This window comes from Saccostrea cucullata, unplaced genomic scaffold, assembly GCF_032062105.1.
Source record: "Saccostrea cucullata isolate Sc308-1 unplaced genomic scaffold, CSIRO_AGI_Scuc_v1 ctg146, whole genome shotgun sequence".
In the NCBI taxonomy this organism is placed as follows: Eukaryota; Metazoa; Mollusca; class Bivalvia; order Ostreida; family Ostreidae; genus Saccostrea; species Saccostrea cuccullata.
Window position 1 is genome coordinate 276,749 of NW_026919274.1, and position 21,411 is coordinate 298,159.

Consider the following 21,411-nt stretch of genomic DNA (forward strand, 5'->3'; position numbering starts at 1 on the left):
TTCATGGCCCCAGGATCAGGGGTTCTAGTGCTAGGGTGGGGTTCTATTGATTATATAGTGAAAATGCATTATTTCTTTAAAAATCTTCTTCTCTGCTCCTGGGTATTGAATAAACTAACTAAGTACTTAGTTATGATGAGGAAGAATGTCTCTTCCATAATTATGAATTTTATGGCCCCAGCGTCAGGGGTTCTGGTGTTAGGGCAGGGCTCTGTTAATTTAAGAAATGAATGTAATATTTTTTTCTTTGATCAAGGTATCAAAGAAAAAATTTGGACAGAAAACTTCATCAATGCACTACACGCATTGATGAAAAAGTTTTCCATCCCAATTTTTTCTTTGATACCTCGATCAAGGTATCAAAGAAAAAATTGGGACGGAAAACTTCATCAATGCGCTTACACGCATTGATGAAAAAGTTTTCCGTCCAAATTTTTTCTTTGATACTTCGATCAAAGAAAAAAATTTGATTTGTTTAGCAAAGGGGGATAATTCAAAGTCAGGAAGGTAACGGACAGGTTCCGAAATTCAGGAAAAAATTTATTTTTTAAAGTAAAAGTATTTAATTATTCCTTAAAAAAAGTAACTTTGGAAGCAGGAATATACATGTAAAGACTACCAAAGTAGTTCCGGCTGCTTAGTGCAAGCGAACTCTAGATTTTATTGATGCAGTTATCAAAAGAATTTTTTATCCAATCAGAATCAAGTATTTTATAGAAATTAAATGATTATACAGAGAAAATGTAGAAATTCATTGAAAATCTTCTTCTCTGCTCCTGGGTATTAAACAAACTAACTAAGTATAAAGTCATGATTAACAAGTATTCCTCTTCCAAAATTGTGAATTTTATGGCCCAAGGGTCAGGGGTTCTGGTGTTAGGGAGGTGGGGGGGGGGGGCTCTAATGATTATATAGTGAAAGTAAATTAATTCTTTGAAAATTTTCTTCTCTGCTCCTGGGTACTAAACAAACTAACTAAATATAAAGTTATGATGAGCAAGAATGCTCCTTCCAAAATTGTGAATTTTATGGCCCAAGGGCCAATGGTTCTGCTGTTAGGGCGGGGCTCTAATGATTATATAGAGAAAATGCAGAAATTCTTTGAAAATCTTCTTCTCTGCTCCTGGGTATCAAATAAACTAAGTAAGTACATAGTTATGATGAGCAAGAATGCCTCTTCCAAAATTGTGAATTTTATGGCCCCGGGGTCAGTGGTTGTGGTGTTAGGGTGGGGCTCTTTTGATTTTATAAAGAAAATGCAGAATTTCTATGAAAATCTTCTTCTCTGTACCTGGGTATTAAACATACTTACTAGTATATAGTTCTGATGCGCAAGAGTGCCTCTTCCAAAATTGTGAATTTTATGGCCCCAGAGTCAGGGGTTCTGGTGTTTGTGTTTGGGTGGGGCTGTATTGATTATATAGTGAAAATACATTAAATCTTTGAAAATTTTCTTCTCTGCTCCTGGGCATTAAGCAGATGGACTACATATATAGTTTATGAGCAAGGGCCATTCTTTCTGAAGTGTGAATTTCAAGGCCCCTGGCTCAGGGGTACCATGGGTGGGGGGGCTCTACTTATATACTGGAAATGAATAAATTGATTGAAATCTGCCTTGGTATTAATCAAACATTTTTGATAAGCAAGGGTGCCTTTTCCAAAATTGTGAAATATGTGGACCAAGGGTCAGGGGCTCATATGTGGTAGTGGCACTACTGATTTTTGCTGAATATTACTGATTAGTCGAAATGCATTTTTTGTTCCACTACTTTATCTATGGGTATTAAGTAACCAAAGTAAGCATTGTAAGTGTATAGTTATGATAAGCAATGGTGCCTCTATCAAAATTGTGAATGCCATGACATCTAGTTTAGAACATGAACCAAATTCAATTGTTGGAAAGTTGTTGCATGATGCTGAGGTGACCTTTAAGGCCCATGAGCCTCTTGTCTTAAACATTTAAGGCCATTATTTCAGATATTGAGAGGTTTAGAATCATAAAACCTTGCAAGATTATGCATCTTGGGGCCTTAAAACATATTTATTGAAAGTGGGTCGCAGTGACCTACTTTTTAAATTTTGCAGACATTTGTTTTTAAATTGTTTAAAGGGATATCTTGGATATTTTAACACCAATGATCATCAGACTTTGTCAGTTGATCCGTCTTGGGTCCTCTAACAATATCAACCAAAACATAGGTCACAGTGACCTACTGAAATTTTATGGCTATATTTAAATATATTATGTTAGAATCATCAAATTTTGTCAGTTGACACATTTCTCAATTCTTCAGAAAATGTCAACCAAAACGTAGGTCATGGTGACCTTCTTTTGAAATTTTAAGGCTGCATGTACGTATTAAAATATCTCAGGTACTTAAAAGTTCAAAATCATCAAACATTGTCAATTGATGCATCTTGAGTCTCAGATAATGTCAACGAAAAAGTAGGTCACAGTAAGCTACTTTTGAAATTTTATGGGTATTTTGAATTATTTCAGGTCCTAATTGCTTAGAATCTACAATCTTTGTCAATTGATGTATCTTAGGTCCTTGGAGAGAATGTCAAACACTAAGAAGGTCACGGTGACCTTATTTTAAAAATTTTATGGCTATATTTAAATATTTCAGGTCTTTAATGGCTTAGAATCATCAATCTTTGTCAATTAAGCATCTTGCTGTATGCATCTGATGTCTTATTTACTAGTATCTGAAAATCTGTCCATACCATACAAAACAAATTTTCGAGCAGTTTTCTCAGCAACTACTTATTGCGGATGCTTGCAATTTTAGCACATATACTTTGTTATGGCATGCCATATGGTGGGATTAATTTTTGTATAAATCTGATGTTAAATCTGATTTGATGGTACCATGGTTACTAAAAATAGAAATTTTTCTAAAATACATTCAAAACACTACTTCTAAAGACATATTTCTGGTAACTGTTATTCTTGGTATCTTAAAAATTTGCATTTTTACATATTAAGAATATATTTCTTATTTTCATTTTATTTTTTTTCAGAATATTTTTGCACATATGACAACAGTGAACATGGACATGTATTTCCTTTGTGGTATGCAGAGCTTTAAGGAACTAGCATGTACAATTGACCATATTGATCTGCCATTGCGAGTCCGATATCAATTCTGCATGGCTCCAGTATCAGTAAATTCGCCATTACTCAGCACAATGTTTGCCAAGGTAAGCATTGTAAGGGTCATAGGTTAAACTTTGAATATAATGCTTTGGAAATTAAGGGGGCTGACTAAGTTTTCATTGCTCATCATGGTAAAGTCAAGCCTATTTACACTTCAAAAGAATCAATAATAAATGTTGTAAAATATGTAATGAGTATCAAGGAGGTCAATGACATTTTAAAACCCTGTACAGTAAAACTCGTTCAGTACAAATACGGATATTGCGAATTCACGAATATAGTGAAGTTATCTTGAATCCCTAGCTTATAAATTTATATGGATATAATGAATTACGGATATAGCGAAGTAATTTCAGAGGTCCCAGCAACTTGGTTATAACCGAGCTTTACTGAACAATGATGAAAATGGGCCTCTCATCCAAGCATACCCTGGATGTGATGGATGAGGGACATTCTTTGAGTACAGCCTGAGGCTGAAGAGTATCAATAGCATATTTCTTGACTAATAACATGCGGGCTCGCTATTCAAAGAAATTAAAACCCATGTGACATCACCAGTATAAATACCGACCGCCATGCTTGAATCACTCATAATTTAAAGCAAATTTATTGTCAATGTATGCAATAATAAAGAGGCAGGAATAAATAAGTGATGTATTATTCCATGTATTATCACATGGGTGGGAAAGTTGATACTCTTCAGCCTCAGGCTGTACTCCAAGAATGTCCCTCATCCATCACATCCAGGGTATGCTTGGATGAGGGGCCCATTCTTTTCATACAGCCTTCGGCTTTCAGAGTATCAATAGCATGTTTAAAGAATTGACAATAAATTAAATCAAAACATTTATTTGGAAAAAACATCAATCACAGTTTAACACACCATCCATATAAGAATTGGAATCATTATTCTGAATGTCTCTAAAATAAAATTTTTTGAAGTTCTTCGATGAGGACCAGTCTCCAGTCTTCAGAATATTTGCTAAGGAAACACCACTTTTCAGAGCTGCAGAAGAAGATGCTGAACGAATTGAATGCGCCTTGAAAGTCTTAATGTCTATTCCAGCACTTTCCATTACGCACTTAATCCATCTAGCTATAGTGCTTGTGGAAACTTGATCGAATGTCTTAAATGATACAAGAAGTTGATCACACTTGCGAAAGTCACTTGTTCTTTTAATATATTCCCGTAGCGTACACACAACACAAAGTTTTTCATCCTTGTATCTATCAAGGGTGATAGAAAATGACCTTCCTGGTCTAGAAGTCTTAAGTAATGACGTAAAATAAAAAATAACTCTCTCTGGACTTAACTTCATATTCTTAATACTCAAGTTAACAAGAGTTTGTGCCCTAGCTGCTGTTGTTAAAGCTAAAAGTGTACATATCTTCCAAGTAAGATGTTTAATATCTAATGAATCCAAAGGAAAAAGAGACTTTAAATATGTAAGAACTTTAGTCACATCCCTGTAAATTCATATTTTGGCAAATTTGGTCTTAAATTAAACAACCCTTTCATAAATTTTGATAGTAATGTTGAATTTTTATTCCATTTTTGATCTAATAAAGATAAAGTCTGAGTTACAGCTACTTTATGAGTATTGACACAAGAGTAAGATTTCCCTTCTTTAAATAATGAAAACAAGTAAGACATCAGATCCTTGTCAGAAATTTCATATACATTTTTGTTTCGTTTATTACACCAAAAAATGAATTTTCGCCATGCAAGGTCGTATTGTTTTTGGGTCGATCCTCTCCATGAGGACAAGATGATGAGTCTAATGTCCTTTGGAAATTCTTTATCCTCCAAGGCTTTCCAGAGAAAACTGCGGCGGCTAAGATTTTCTTGTTCATGGGGTGGTTTCTGTTTCCATCGGTCAGAAGATCTGTATGTCTTGGCAGTCTAACTGGAATTGAAACAATCATTGATAGTAAAAGGGGAAACCAAGTTTGAGATCGCCATACAGGAAAAACCACAATAGCTCTATCTACCCTATCTTCCTTGATCTTATTGAAAACCCTTCCTAACAGATGAAAAGGTGGAAATATATAAGGTATTAATTCTGTCCACAGAAAAGAAAAGGCATCAACTTTCCATGCATTTGGACTAAAAGACCAAGAAACATACCTTTGAATTTTAAAATTGTTACCTGATGCAAAAAGATCTACATCTGGACTAAAAAACTGTTTTGTAATTCTATCAAAAATTTCTGATTTTAGACTCCATTCACCTGATGTAGTAGTTTCCCTAGAATAATAATCTGCTACCTCATTTAATTTTCCAGGGAGATACTGACAAGTTATCCATATATTCCTTGTACAACACCACTGCCAAATATCCTTTGCTAAATAATCCATGTCTTTTGAAACCATTCCTCCCATATTATTGTCCCCCGCTTGAAAAGTGGGGGATATTAATTTGGGTTTGTCGGTCCGTCCGTCCGTCCGTCTTTCTGTCTGTCTGTAACGCTTTCGTTTCCACACGATATCTCAAGAACCCTTTGAGCTTTTGCAATGAAATTTAGCATAGCAACTCCCTATGGACTAAAGAGGACCCCTATTGATTTTGAGGTCAAAAGGTCAAAGGTCAAGGTCATAAATAAGCAAATTCTGTCTGTTAAAACACTTTCGTTTCCACACGATATCTCTAGAACCATTTGAGCTATTGCAATGAAATTTTACATAACAACTCCCTGTGGCCTAATGAAGACCCCTATTGATTTTGAGGTCTAAAGGTCAAAGTTCAAGGTCGTAAATTTATACATTCTGTCTGTGTGTAACACTATCATTTCCGGACGATATTTCAAGAAGATTTTGAGCTTATGTAATGTAATTTTATACCAAAACTCCCTAGGACGTCTCTCGCCCCTCTCAAAGTGCCCCGCCCTGTTTGTTTTATTAGTATTTATAGTATTACATGTCGTTATTTTTAGTGCAGGGGCATGAGGAGAGTTATTGCGTATAAAACAGGTTCTCGGCGGACTTTATGTTCTTATTACATCTATTAGAACTGTTTAATAAAGGCTAAATAAATCAAACACCATGGATTGTGTAAAATTTTGACAATACCGAACATGAAAACATGAATATATACATGTATGTGACTTCAGTTCTGCATATACTTCACACCGGGTAAAGCGATTCCGTGGGTCCCGGGATCGAATCTCGGCCGATCCTTCCTTTTTTTTTTTTTTTTAAATGCTTTTTTTTTTTACTAAATGATAGTATTCAGCATGTGAAATGAAAAATTTATGAGGTTATAAAATCATCATTACAGTGTGATAAATATTCCATATAAAAAAATCTTCTATACACATAATAAAGAATAAGCAATCAAATCTTTATATGCATATTGACATACATGTATTTTATTTGCTTCAGTATACATGTATACATTTAATAATTCTACAAATTCAGTCAGGGGGAGCCGACTTTTTCCCTAAGCGGGGGACACGAATTCTCTGAATTAGCTTGTTTCAATACTGACAACCCTTCTCCACTCAAAACCTTAGATGGCACTGAAATCGAATCTTGGATCCTGGGTTGAAAGTTCGGAAAAGGACATAGCTGTGCGGAAAGCTTTAGCCTGGCAGGCTGAACAAGATGAATGGCGCTCAACAATGCCCATGTTCAACAATGCGGAGTGATCTCAAGTTGCGTTTCTTCATAGCCACAATCGAGTCAATTTACTGTATGGCTTGGACCCTGACAGTAGCCCAGGAGAAGTCGCTAGACGGAACCTACACACGCATGCTCCGTAAGGTTTTAGACATCCACTGGTCAAGCCAGATTCCCAACGAGTCCCTATATAGTAACCTCCCAAAGGTCAGTGATAAGATAGCCTCCAGGAGATTGCAGCTAGCTGGGCATTGCTTCCGTCATCCAGAGCTCAGCGCTCAACCTTTGGTACTGTGGGAGCCAAATCACGGACACCGTAGGAGAGGTAGACCCAAGGCCACGTTCTTAGACACACTGAAGCGTGACACAAAGACAAGGGATACAAAAGAGCTAGCTTCCCTAATGGCTGACAGGAAGAACTGGAGCGGTCATGTAGTTGGTCGTCTAAGGACGACTGAGTGAGTGAGTGAGTGTGACATAGGAAATGGCTGTCCTATTATCACATTTTATACCGACATGAATATTTGTTTGATCTTTAAAAAAATACTTTAAAGCAAAGAATATGGCCAATAACTCCAAATAACTTATATGGAACTTTTTCTCTCTTTCTGACCACTGTCTGCTAAAGTAATCTGTTCTAAAAACAGCACCCATTCCTACACAAGAGGCGCATCAGATTCTATCCAAAAATCTATGGGCAGTAATTGAATAAGTTTATCATTTTTTATTTCGATATTTTATATCCACCAAACTACTTCATTCTTACTTTGACTAGATAATTTTATACTTCCATCGTAATCATCACCATTTTCATTCAATGCCTTAACTTTGTCCCTTTCTAAAGATCGGTAATAAAGGGGTCCTATGGAAACTGCATTAAATGCATGTACAATAAGCCCTATGAAAGTTGCCACTTCTCTAATACTAATACATTCTTCCTGCAATAAATTTTGAGCAGTACTTTTTATCTTATCTATTTTCTCCCTTGGTAAAAATACCATGAACTTTTTCGAATCAATTATCAACCCAAAAAATTCAATTACTTGAGTTGGTTTTGTCACGGTTTTCTCAAAGTTAACATAGAAACCTAATGAATGTAAGGTATCTATAATGAATTGAGTATTCTTCATACAATAAGCCAAACTTTGATTCATAATTAAAGAATCATCCAGATAATAGGAACATCTGATACCAATGGATCTAAAGTAAGCATACACAGGTTTTAAAATCTTTGTGAAAATTCTGGGCGCTGAAGACAATCCGAATGGTAAAACCACAAAACAATAAACCTTTCTGTTCCATTGAAAACTCAAATATCTCTGAAACTCTTTTGCAATTGGAACACTAAAATAAGCATCTTTAAGATCGACACTACAGAAAAAATCTTCTTTCTGTAAAATACTCAAAATTTGATTTAAATTTTCTTGTTTAAATTTTTCATACGAGACAAATTCATTTAGATTTCGTAAATTTATCACAGGTCTGAGTTTCCCATTTTTCTTAGGAACAACAAATGTATTAGAAATAAATAGAGCATCGTTTTCATTTATTTCTTCTATTGCACCTTTTCTAAGCAACTCCATTATCTCTTCGTTTACGATAACAGATTCTTGGTCATTAAAAGAAATTTGAGATGGCTTTTTTGATTGATAAGGAATCTCATCAAACTCAATCTCATAACCCTGGATTGTCTTCAGAACCCATGAATCCTTAATGATGTTTTCCCATTGTGTTACATGATGTTTAATTTGACCAACACTTACCGTGTTTGTCTCACTCAGTATTTCTCTCGTCTTCCTCTTTTTTCCTGTCTTGAATCTCGAGTGTATGTGTTCCTTCCCCCTAAAAAAGGCTTATTTGATCCTCTACCTCTGCCATAGTAATAGTTGTATGGAAAGTTTCTTCTTCCCCTGTTGCCCGAGTTGTTATAAGCACCTCTAAATTTATCAACCCTTTTGTACTTGTCAAAATCTGACAACTCTTTAATTTTCTTTTGGATATCTGATCCAAATAACAACTCCATAACAGGTTGTGAGGCATTGCATATGTCCGAGAACCTGTTTGGCAAGACCTTTCTCAAAAGAAATCTTCTTTTCTGAGACAATTGATACACTGAGTTACACAACAGAATAATTGACTGTTTAATCAGATTTCTAACTTCCTTCATTTCTAATTTGTTTTTGACATTTCAGCTATTTTGAGCAACGGAATAATACCTGTTGCTATTGTTTTCTGTACAGCTTGAAAGTCTGAGTCTCTACTTTGAGCAAATTTGTGCATAATATTCCATATGTCTGTGTTTACTCGTGGGGCTAACAGATAAGTGCAATTAGCTGGTCTTGGATTACTCTCTATTATCTTCTCTGTTTCGCCCTCTTTAATACAGAGAGTGTTAACCATGTTAGCTAATTTATCATCAACGTTCTTCCCTTTCTTATCTGTTGTAAACCAATCTGGAATGTCCCAATCATTATCTAACTCTTCATCATGACCTTTTTCATCAGATTCTTTGTCATCCATGAAAAAATCAAAATCATTTCCCTCATTTAGACTTGAGCCTTCAGGCTCATTATTATTAACATCAAGGTCCACACTGGACTCTTGTTCTAATTGATCTAATTGATTCAATTTATCTTGCTGAAGGTTATAAATGCACCCAATTATATCATTTATACCCATCATTTCCTTGAATTTGTCAACACTCTCAGTGTCCATGTTTAACATTGCACTAGTAATGTCATTACCAGAAATTTCAACTTGTTTATTTTTCTTCGCTTTAGTGGCATTACTGCCTGGCCCTTTACGTTTGCTACCTTTTTTACTTGCCGAAGACGGCTTCGCCGTCGACGTTGAAGGCCCTTGTTCATCATCATTAGGTGCATTTGCACTGCAGAACCTGCAGTTGCCCTAGTTTCTATTCTTCCTAGTTTAGAAGCGAGTTTTTTCTCTGCTTTTCTAATATCCTCGCTATTAAAAGCCTCAAAAGATTCATCGTCCGACTCTGCCATTATCGAGAGTACGTCAGAATTTTCTGAGGACATGCATGTAAATTTCACAACAAACCATGAAATTCACGTGAACCACGTGAAAGCCCAGACCACATCTGAGAAACAATAACACACTTAAAAAATAACTGTGTATACAACACGTAAAGTTAAGACTTCGTCTAAACTCCAATTTAATCAAAATATTTCGAAGTATACCTTAAAGCCCGCACAACGTGCGCCAAGAAAAATATGAGTGATTCAAGCATGGCGGTCGGTATTTATACTGGTGATGTCACATGGGTTTTAATTTCTTTGAATAGCGAGCCCGCAAGTTATTAGTCAAGAAATATGCTATTGATACTCTGAAAGCCGAAGGCTGTATGAAAAGAATGGTCTGTGTTTTATGTGTCTATTTTTTCTTATTTTTCTTATTATTTTTCCTTGAGCACAGGCATGTCTAATAAATTTTATTTTCCATAACTTTTTTTGTGTAATTACTATCTCCTTGCAAAAGAAGTCATTCTTGGGTATGTTGATATTATGAAAAAAAAATTATGTTCTAAATTCACTAGTTTAAATGAACATAAATTATTTATAGATAAAATCTCAAACACCAATATATATATAGGATAAGCTTGCATGCTTGAGTGCAACAGCTTTTAATTTTACATTCATTATAACATAAATTACTCTATGTCACATTAAATACTGTATACCGTGTTATTTTCGCCCTTTCACACTGTAAAACAAATTTGCCCCATTTTAAATTCGCCCAATCGTAGTTTTGTTTAAGGACGTTCGATCCTGATATTTTGAGCGTATTTCGCGCAGGTCATTTATTCATAAAATTAAGCATCATTTTTAGCTCTATATATATATAAGGTGTCCGTCGTCCGTCCGTCTGTCTGTCTGTCCGTCTGTAAACAATTTTTCAAAATGCTACTCCTCCTACAGTTTTGGTCTGATTTCAGTATAACTTGGCACACAAGTAGACTACTATAAGATACATAAAATAGTGCATCGGATTTTGATTTCGATGAACTGTGTTGCCATGGTTACTAAAAATAGAATATTCTGTGACATTCCTTTAAAACGCTACTCCTACAGTTTTGGTCTGATTTCAATATTAAATGGCACACAAGCAGACTACACTAAGATACATAAAATAGTGCATCGGTTTTTGATTTCGATGAACGGTGTTGCCATGGTTACTAAAAATAGAATATCCTGTTAAATTCCTTTAGAATGCTACTTCTTGTACAGTTTTGGTCTGTTTTAAATATAACTTGGCACACAAGTAGACTACACTAAGATACATAAAGTAGTGCATCGGTTTCCGATTTTGATGAACGGTGTTGCCATGGTTACTAAAAATAGAATTTTCTGTGAAATTCCTTTAAAACGCTACTCCTCCTACAGTTTTGGTCTGATTTCAATATTACTCGGCATACTTGAAGTAGACTACACTAAGATACATAAAATAGGGCATTGGATTTTGATTTGATGAGCAGTTTTGACATGGTTACTAAAAATAGAATTTTCTATGAAATTCCTTTAAAACGCTTTTCCTTGTACCGTTTTGATCTGATTTTAAAATAACTTGGCACACAAGTAGACTACACTAAGGTTCATAAAACTGTGCATCGGTTTCCAATTTTGATGAACGGTGTTGCCATTTTTACTAAAAATAGAATTTTCTGTGAAATTCCTTTAAAACGCTACTCCTTCTACAGTTTTGGTCTGATGGCAATGGCTTCTTTTCTCATCCTTTGTTATATGTACAAACCAGTAGAGCTACAGTCTCAACAGAGACTTCTGGTTAGGTTCTAACAATAAAATAAAATTCTACAATGCAAATTAAAGTATATTCAATGAAAAAACTGCAATTAAATTCCATTCAAGTATAATTAAGCTAGGGACTATATTTTGTGGTGGAATGTTTTTTAGACGAAAATGGTCAGTTTTTTCCATTTGAACTATAACAGTACTGTTAATTTTGGATGCCTATTTTTCCATGCTGGTTGCAGACACAGCTGTTTTTTGCAGTGAAATATGTTATGCTGGTTCTGAAATATCTATTAAATTATTTCTCATGAATTTTATCAACAAAGTGTTACAAATATAGTAAATATATATTGAAAATCCGGGAAAAATTGTGCCAATTTTAACGTAAAATTCACACTTTTTTTAGTAATATCTGAAAATGTACATCATATACCTCTACTTTTGATGTTCTTTTCTAAATATTCAAGATAACTTTGACCTATTTGCTTAAAATCAGAAAAAGTTTAAGACTTTAAAATTATTTTCTTGTTTATTATATTTTCAATGCCGGAAAAATAACATTTTATTAGTGCAGAAAGGTCAAATAATTGATTATGCGAAGCAATTTGAAACTTTTTCTTAGTCACAATTTTTTAGTGTCTTTTTTTAAACAGACTTAGAGTTCATTTTGTTTCATGCTTTAATTGGATAAAAATATTGGAGGGAAAACATCGAAGATATAATTTTTAATAAAGACACAAATTTCAGTGCAGAAAGGTCATATTAAATGTACTGTAGCGCTAAAAGAAGCATATTGACCCCCATTTTTCGATTTGAATTTTAATTAAGCTATGTGTGTAGAAACTAAAAATATACTTGGCAAAAAAAGTTTAAGACTTTAAATATCAGGATCGAACGTCGTTAAGAAATGATACTGAATTTTTTGAATTTGCCCCCTTTTAAATTCGCCCTAATGAGGTAAGGGTGAAAGGGGCGAAAATAAAATGGGGGCGAAAATTTCCATGTATACAGTATTCCATTCTACAAAAAAATAATAATTTAATGAACAGATTAATAAAAAGAAAACATACAAATATAGTTTGGGAGGGGTAGGGTGGGGGTCTATTGCACTTAAAGCAGCGAAACTTCGAATGACTTAACCCCCTTAATATGACCCAATACAACGTAGCTACATACCTAACATGATTTTCACATACAGAGCTGCAAAAACTTAATTATAAACCAATCAATCTTCGATGCTGTCACACCCCCAAATCCGTAAACAAAAGAACTTGTTTACCATAATTTTTATAATTATATGTATAGCGATAAACAACATTCCTGAAAACATTGTCTCATATGTTAATACCAGAAAAGTTTCTCACAAAAACAAGGTGTCATTGCAAGAGTTTTATGATATGCATCATTATTTTAATAGTGCATTTTTACAGTACATAAGAATTAAGAATAAAGAAAAAATGTCTTGTTGAAAAGAGGTATTGTCTACATCTGTCTACTAGCAATCTTTAACCAATTATCATGTTATTATACCCCACACAACAAGTTGCAGGAGGTATAATGTTTTTGACCTGTCCATCAGTGTGTCAGTCAATGTGTCATTCCCTCGGTCCTGTTTTTTTTTTTGTCAGCACAATTCCTCGTAAACTGTTGCACAGAATTTCCTCAAACTTCGCAGATATTTAGGACACAATGTGTTGATATACATATTACCAGGAAATTCTGATTCCTTTATTTTTTCCGGGAATTTCAGCACTCTCAACCTAGATTTTTGGCCATATCTTGAATATAGGGATGAACAGTTTGACAGCACAACTCCTCATAAACCACAGCACAGAATTTCTTCAAACTGTGCAGTTATTTAGGACAAAATGTGTAGATGTGCATATTACAAGGAAAATTCGATCCCATAATTTTTCGGGGAATTTCGGCACTCTACGAATTAGATTTCTGGCCATACCTTGAATATAGAGATGAACAGTTTGTCAGTGCAACTCCTCTTAAACCCCTGCACAGAATTTCGTCAAACTTTGCAGCTATTTAGGACACAATGTGTAGATGTGCATTTTACCAGGGAATTTCAATTTCTTTATTTTTTCTTGGAATTTCAGCTCTTTGGGATTTGTGGGAGTGTGGGTATATGAAGCAGCTTGCTCACTTTTTCTTTCACTCTGTTTGAGTAAACAAAGATGGTTATACATGACTATAGACATGATATATTTTGTAGTTTGCTCGGAGCTACAGCAATGGGACTCCTATTGACTGCAAATGGTTGTTACTACAGACAGACTATCCATGGCTACTTCCAAAAACTATCAAAAGTCTAACAAAACTGGAGGAAGTATATGAAATATTGGACATGTATCTCTGGTTAAGGTATTGTACAATTCATTCAAGTAATGAATGAAATGTTCACATCTCTGAGAGTAGGAGAAGGTCAATGCAGAGTGCTCAAAATTCAAACACCAAAAAATATTATATACAGGGTTATTTTCAACCCATGTTATTTTCGCCCTTTTGCACCAGTGAACAATTTTGCTCCTTACAAAAAATTCAAAAGATACAGAGAAAAAATTGTATTGATTAACTGTAGTCCAATATATTTAAGACTTGATGAAAGCAAACCAAAACCAAATAATCGATCAACACTAGTGTAGCTTAAGGATACACCAAAGGCTTTTTTCAAGATTTTTGTCAATTTTGAGATTTTTGGCTAAGAAAACAATGCTAATTACTGCTTTATAATGCATGAAAAATTCTTGCTGATTATTAAATGGTTTTCTAATTATTTAACAATAATCAAACATAAACACTAACACATATGAATGTGCCATTATTGAAGCTTCTGATTTGGTCTGTAACTGCCTGCTTCTGATAGGAGCAATAAATCACTGTGACCACATGGGGAATTCTTCACTATATAGACACACAGAGATTATCAGTAATTAAACTACAGGGACTCAAGATTTAGGGAAGGAGATCTAACAGGTCACTAATGACCATGAAATAAGAGGTGGAGCTGAGCTCTTGCCATTTTGCCGGGAAATCTTTCTGATTCAGAATTGAACCTATTTTACTTCATTAAAAGCACCTAAATAAAGAATAGAACCTCCCATTCTTGTGAATATGCATAGGAAATATGGATGAGTGACAGGTATCCAAAGCTGAATCTCCAAGGTGTCATATATTTCTAGCTTTGGCAGACTTTGTTGTGTAATGGGTTTTTGCCCTCTACTGTAAAGTAAGATCAGACAGTTGGTGGTATTATTTCAAAGGATTCAGCTCCCTTATTTATTGACCAATTTCTCTGAAAACTGGCCAGAATTCGTCTCAAATGTGTGTTCCCAAAACCGTATCTCAGATTTTTGATATCTTGCTCAGTTCTAGAATTATTGGGGGAAATGTAAAATTGGGCCTATAAATTGGTAACATTGAAAGACAAATGGATGTAACTTTTGAATTAGAAGATTTATCAAAAATCTGAGATACGGTTTTAAAGTTCAATCTTTAATCTACATTGAGGCAAAATTTTGACTTTGAGAGATGGAATACGAAAAAGTTGATTTATAAAATATAAATGCACTAATATTTACATTAAAATATTAATAGTTTTTTAATAAGATAAAAATGAAAATCTAAATTAAGATCATTAAATAGTAAATTTAATAAGCTTTCAAAATGTATACTTTTAATATGTTATCTTTGTTAATGAAAGAATTACAAGCAAGTTAAATTTTGCCCTTTGGAAACCTTAGGTGTATCCTTAACTCTTTTTTTAGCAGTAGAAATGAAACTACATATCATTGTTATAAATAATTGTATTGTTACTTTTCATTTCAGCTTTAGGTTTGAGGAGATTTTCTGTGACAGAGAAAGAGTCCAAGATGTACAGAATGAATTACAAACTGTTATTAAAGATGGAGTTGAAAAGTTGGGGGTTTTGCTCTCAAAGAAAAATGAGCATAAAAAAGGTGCTGCAATTAAGGGGCCTTACATGAAAAGACTTAAAAGGATGAAGAAGGGGAAAAAGGACAGATGAAAAGGAAGGAAAAGAGAGGATGATTCTTAGATATTTTTCAGATGAAAATAAAACCTATTTTATACATTCATTAAAAACAAACTTATAAGGCAAGTGTCAGGGACAAATATAATTTGTTAAAGTCCATTGAATTCAATCACAATTTGTACCTAAAACCCACAGAAAATGCTAAAAGCATCAATTCGTTATAAGTGTGTTCACTTTAAACATGTTTTACTGTAGGTTTTTGTATAACTTATGTAAAGGTATGCAAACATTAAAGAGCTATTTGAGGATAAATGGATAAAGTACAAATAAATTAATTACTTGTGGTTTAAGTTAGATTAAGTATAAATGACTTGAGGTATAAGTTAAGTATTTTTAGGTCACCGAAGTCACTAAACTAGTGCCATCTGTGTTTGTCCATGGTCATCTTTTCATATTTTTAACTTCTTCTCAAAAACCACTGGATGATATTTAGTCTAGATCAAATTCTGACTAATTAAATGTTGAGAAATTGGACAAGATGGGTGAAAAATCATAGTGTGGGTAGAAAGGTTCTGTCACGTAATATACATGTGAAAGGTGAAAGCCCTTAATCCTTCATCCAAATGTTACATCCAAGGTTAGAGTTTTTGAAAATTAGGTCAAACGTCAAGGTCATGGGATAAAAAAAATGGGTACTTAGAAAGGTGTTGACGCAGGTAATACACATCTTAAAGGTGCATGAACACAGATTTGAAGTTAATATTTTCTGTATAATATCATGACATATATATTTTAATAGCATTTCACACAAAAATACATTAAAAATCTTATTTCATCTAAAAGTTAAATTTTTTTACGAGTTTGACTGACACATCCTTGCACTTTCACAAATTTTAATTTCGGTATGTTGCAATTTTATTATATAGAAAATATTAAATTCAAATCTGTGTCCATGCACCTTTAAAGTATGAAAACCTTAAATTATCTCTTCTCATTCAAAAGATTTGGCAAATTTAAGGTAATTCTAAATTTTTATACGCCCGTCTTAAGACGGGACGTATTATGTTATAGGCTTTGTGTCCGTCCGTCTGTCCATCTGTCTTTTAGCTTTTTTGTTTCCGCTCATAACTTTAATACTATTAGGTTTAGGATTATCAAACTTTGTCATCTGATGCATCTTGGGTAGAAGGTGTGTCGCGCACAAAAAGTAGGTTGCTCTGACCTTTAATTAAGAAGATATAGCCAAATATGGAAAAATCCTTTCCGGCCCCTAACTAGAAAACTATAAGACTTACAATCATCAAACTTTGCTAGTTTATGCATCTTAGGTAGAGGGTGTGTCGCGACCTATTTCAAGGTCACTGTGACCTTTAATTTAAGTGAAATTTAAAAAAAAAATACGAATGGGGGACAACAAGATGTATTTGTAAAACACAGATACTCCCGTATGGCAGCTTATGGCTAACATGCAAGTCAAAACTCCAAGGTCAAAGAAATGGGGGGATAAGGTTGGCAGAATGCCTATAGTGGGACAGATAAGAAGTGAAAAATTTAATCTCAATTATATCCAAATTTTATTTTATATTTCATCTAATGTTAAAGTATACTTAATGTAAAATCTCTGTAATTTACAAAAATCTCACAAAGACTAAAAATATTTGCCTATGAAAAAGCATGCACAGACTTACAGAACAAAAACGATCATTTTCTCATACTTCACAAAAATTTTCAATATGAGCGGGTCTTTGCTCCATTTTTAGCTCTACTGGTCAGTGACCAGAAGAGTTTATGCTATAGTAATGCGTCCATCTGTCTGTCTGTCTGTAATCTGTAAACAATTTTTCAAAATGCTACTCCTCCAACAGTTTTGATCTGATTTCAGTATAACTTGGCACACAGGTAGAATATACTAAGATATATAATTCTGTGCATCGGTTTTTTGATTTCGATGAACGGTGTTGCCGTGATTACCAAAAATAGAAATTTCTGTGAAATGCTTTCAAAATGCTACTCCTCCTACAGTTTTGGTCTGATTTCAATATAACTTTGCACACAAGTAGACTATACTAAGATAGATAATTCTTTGCATCGGTTTTTGATTTTGATGAATGATGTTGCCATGGTTACTAAAAATAGCATGGAAAGTTCTTTAAAATTTTATTAAAAACGACTCATAAAGTTGTAGTCAAATTGCAATATTGCCACAAAAAGTGACTTAATCAAGGATCATTATTCTATTTATTGCTCTTTTAAAGTTTCAAGTCCCAACTTTCCATGCTTTTTTTAGTAACCATGGCAACATCATTCATCAAAATCAAAAACCGATGCAAAGAATTATCTATCTTAGTATAGTCTACTTGTTTGCAAAGTTATATTGAAATCAGACCAAAACTGTAGGAGGAGTAGCATTTTGAACTGCTACTTTTCTCTTCCTTTGTTATAAGTATAAACCAGTAGAGCTACAGTCTCAACAGAGACTTCTGGTTTTGAAAGATTGCGATAAAATAGATATTTTTTGGGTGACAAAAAAATAGAGCGAAGACCCACTATACCTTAAAAGTAGACTTTTATGACAAAACATTTGCATCTTTCCGAGAAATACTTTTAAGTCCAGTAAGTGAAGGGTCATATCACAAACATGATTTAAATGCCCATAATCATCATGAGCCATATAGCATAGTGGTTAGCGCGTTAGTCTCAAAGCAGTATGATACTTCGGCATTTTATTGTTGGGGTTTGACACCCATGCACGTATACCATCTAATATTTTTTATAAATGTCATTTTTTAAAGAGATTTATTTTCTCTCAGAAAATTTATTTTTCTCATAATTTTATAAATTTTAATAATGAGAGGTTTAACAATTTACATATCAAATGTGATTTCTGATATCTGACGCTGCAGGCATTCTGCCCGCCTTATCCCCCCATCTTCTTTGTTGGTATCAAAGGAATGTATCTTGTTGTTAGGAACAAGCAAAATCAAAGAATTGTGGTCCTCTGTGTTCGGTGTCCTTGTTGGTGCGATGTCATTATCTATATCATATTGTGTCAAATATGAACGCCCTATCATACGCCATTCAAAAGTTATCACCAAAGTTTGTTTGTTTTTTTCAAAATTAGGTCAAAGAAGAAGGTCAAGTAGTCTGATATTATAAGATGCTTGGAAATATCTTGTCATAGGTAATGCACATGTCAAATATTGAAAACCCTAGCTGCAGACCTGTAGCGTTATGGTTTGATATATTTGTCTTTACCATAACGCCACAGATCCCGTAGTGCAAAAAAGGTGCAAATTACGGCGCAATATTTTTGTGCACTTTTGGGGAGAATTTCTCCACTTTCCAGCATTGGTAAATTAACTACCTTTCACTCCCTAGTTCTAGACACATTCTGTAGCCAATATGGATATTTTATCCACCTCCCAACCATTTATAGTTGCATCTACAGGCAATTAAACTCCCTTGAAGTGAATTTTCAGCATTCTAACATTCTAACAAATACATGCAATTTTAATCAAGCGAGTTTATCACTTGTAGAGACGACTTTAAAGGGTTGGGAGATAGATAAAATATACAAATTAGTTAAATAATGTGCCTAGAACTAAGGAGTGAAAGATACTTAATTGACCGATGCTGGAAAGTGGAGAAAAAATATTGCGCCGTAAATTGCACCTTTTTGCATTACTGGATCTGTAGCGTAATGGTAAAGACAAATATATAAAAACCATAACGCTACAGATCTGCAGCTATGAAAACCCTTACTCTTCTCAATCAAATATTTTGAAAGAAAAATAATAATTTTGATAAGTAGGTCGAATGTCAGGATTCAAGGTCACAGAGTCAAAAATCATAGTGTAGTTAGAAAGTCTTGTCACAGGTAATAACATGTACAAATAAAGTGTGAAAGCCCTATCTCTTCTCATTCAAAAGTTATGACCCAAGGTTAAAGTTTTTGAAAAGTAGGTCAGACTTCAAGGTAACGGGTTGAAATTAATAGTGGTATTTAGAAAGGTCTTGTCACAAATAATGTACATGTATAATATGGAAGCCCTCTTTTCTCCATCTTCGCTAGCCAAGGGTAACGATCCGCTCCTTTCCTCTTTTGAAAAGCGGAGCGGATCGTCACCTTGGCTAGCGAAGATGTCTCTTCTCATTCAAAAGTTATGGCCAAGTTAAAGTAATGTTTAAACTTTTTAAAAATAGATCAGACTTCAAGGTTAAGTTTACGGGGTGTAAAAAACATAGTGTATTTAGTTGGGGGAGGGGAGACTTCCCACACTTTTTCAAAGAAAGACATAATATACGCATTGAAAATTGGGGCTTACCTTTTTTCGTTGGTAAGTCCTCCCCCCCCCACTCCCTTTCAATTAACCATCCAACTTTTAATTTGCTTCCGACGCCTATGTAATATGAAAGTCTTATCTCTTCCCTTTCAAAAGATTACACCAAGAATAAAATTTTTGTGACAGATGGACAGAAGAATTATATTCAATGTCCCCTAGCTTTCACGAAAGGGGAGGGGGTAAACCTGTGAAATAGGAAAGCCCTAGTACTAACTGTTCAAAAGTTATGGCCAAAGTTAAAGTTTTTTAGAAAAGTGAATCAAACTCGAAATGGACTTTCTTTTTCGTTCAAAAGAAAATATAAGGAATATTCACACATACAGTAGTAGTTATGAATATTACATGCAATGGGGAAATTATTTTAAAAACCACTGAAGAACTATTAATTTACAAACACTCCAAGATTGTGTTGATTCGAATTCACTTTTTAGTTCACCTGAGCCGAAGACTCAAATGAGTTTTTCTGATGAAAATTTGTCGTCGTCGTTGTTGTAGTCGTAAACTTTTCACATTTTCATCTGCTTCTCAAGAACAACTGGACCAATTTCAACCAAACTTGCCACAAAGTATCCTAATGTAAAGGGGATTCTTCAACTTCGTTCAAATGAAGGACCATGCCCTCTTCCAGGGGGATATGATTATGAATTAGTGAAAATTTAATGGCTTCTTTTAAAAATCTTCTCCTCAAGAACCATGCGGCCAGGGGAAAAAACTCGTGTGGAAGCATCTTAAGGTAGTGTAAATTCAAGTTTGTTCGAATCTTGACCCCCCAGGCTAGAGTGGGCCACAATGAAATATAAAAGCCCTAGCCCCAACCCTTCAAAATTTCTGGTCAAGGTTTGTTTTTAAAAAAAGGCCATGGTCAAAGTTCCTGGTATCCAATGAAAGGTCTTCTTACAAGGATTACATATGTGAAGTATGAAAAGCCCTAGCCCTTACTGTTATAAAAACTTGTGGCCAAGGTTAAAGTTTTTTCGTAAGTACGGAAATCTTCAAGGTCATAGGGTCAAAGTTGTTGGTATCCGGACGGTGAAAGGTCTTGCTGCAAAAAAAAAAAATGATTTTTGAAATATGAAATTCCAGTATCTACTGTTTAAAGGTTATGGCCAAAGTAAAAGTTTGGATTTTTTGTGTAAAAATGAGTCAAAATCCAAAGTCAAGTGGTCAAAGTTCTTGATATCAAATGAGAGGTTTTGTCACACGATTAAATATGTGAAATATGAAAGCTCTAGCCCTAACCCTTCAAAAATTACCGGTTTTTCAAAACGTAGGTCAGACTCCAAGGTCAAAGAATCAAAGGTCTTGGTATCCAATGAAAGGTCTTCTTACTAGGAAAACATATGAAAGCCCTAGCCCTAACCGTTCAAAAGTTGTGGTCAAGGTTAAAAATTGTCCGTAGGTATCCAGTGAAAGTTCTTGCTACAAAAAATTGATTTTTGAAATATGAAATTCCTAGGCTCTACCGTTTAAAAGTTATGGCCAAAGTAAAAGTTTGGAATTTTTGTGTAAAAATGG

At 34.2% G+C, this 21,411-nt stretch overlaps 1 protein-coding gene and 1 pseudogene across 1 annotated transcript in view; one reads left to right on the plus strand and one right to left on the minus strand.

Moving 5' to 3' along the window:
- LOC134283837 (ATP-dependent RNA helicase SUV3 homolog, mitochondrial-like) overlaps window positions 1-15,897 on the plus strand; it is a 158,796-nt gene extending 142,899 nt beyond the window's left edge. The window contains exons 13-15 of the mRNA XM_062766358.1: window positions 3,025-3,204; window positions 13,775-13,923; window positions 15,388-15,897. Coding sequence (XP_062622342.1) covers window positions 3,025-3,204; window positions 13,775-13,923; window positions 15,388-15,586 — 528 coding nt within the window. The 3' untranslated portion in view covers window positions 15,587-15,897. The remainder of the gene's footprint in view (window positions 1-3,024; window positions 3,205-13,774; window positions 13,924-15,387) is intronic.
- On the minus strand, window positions 7,538-10,123 carry LOC134283856 (uncharacterized; annotated as a pseudogene).
- Window positions 15,898-21,411: the final 5,514 nt, after the last annotated feature.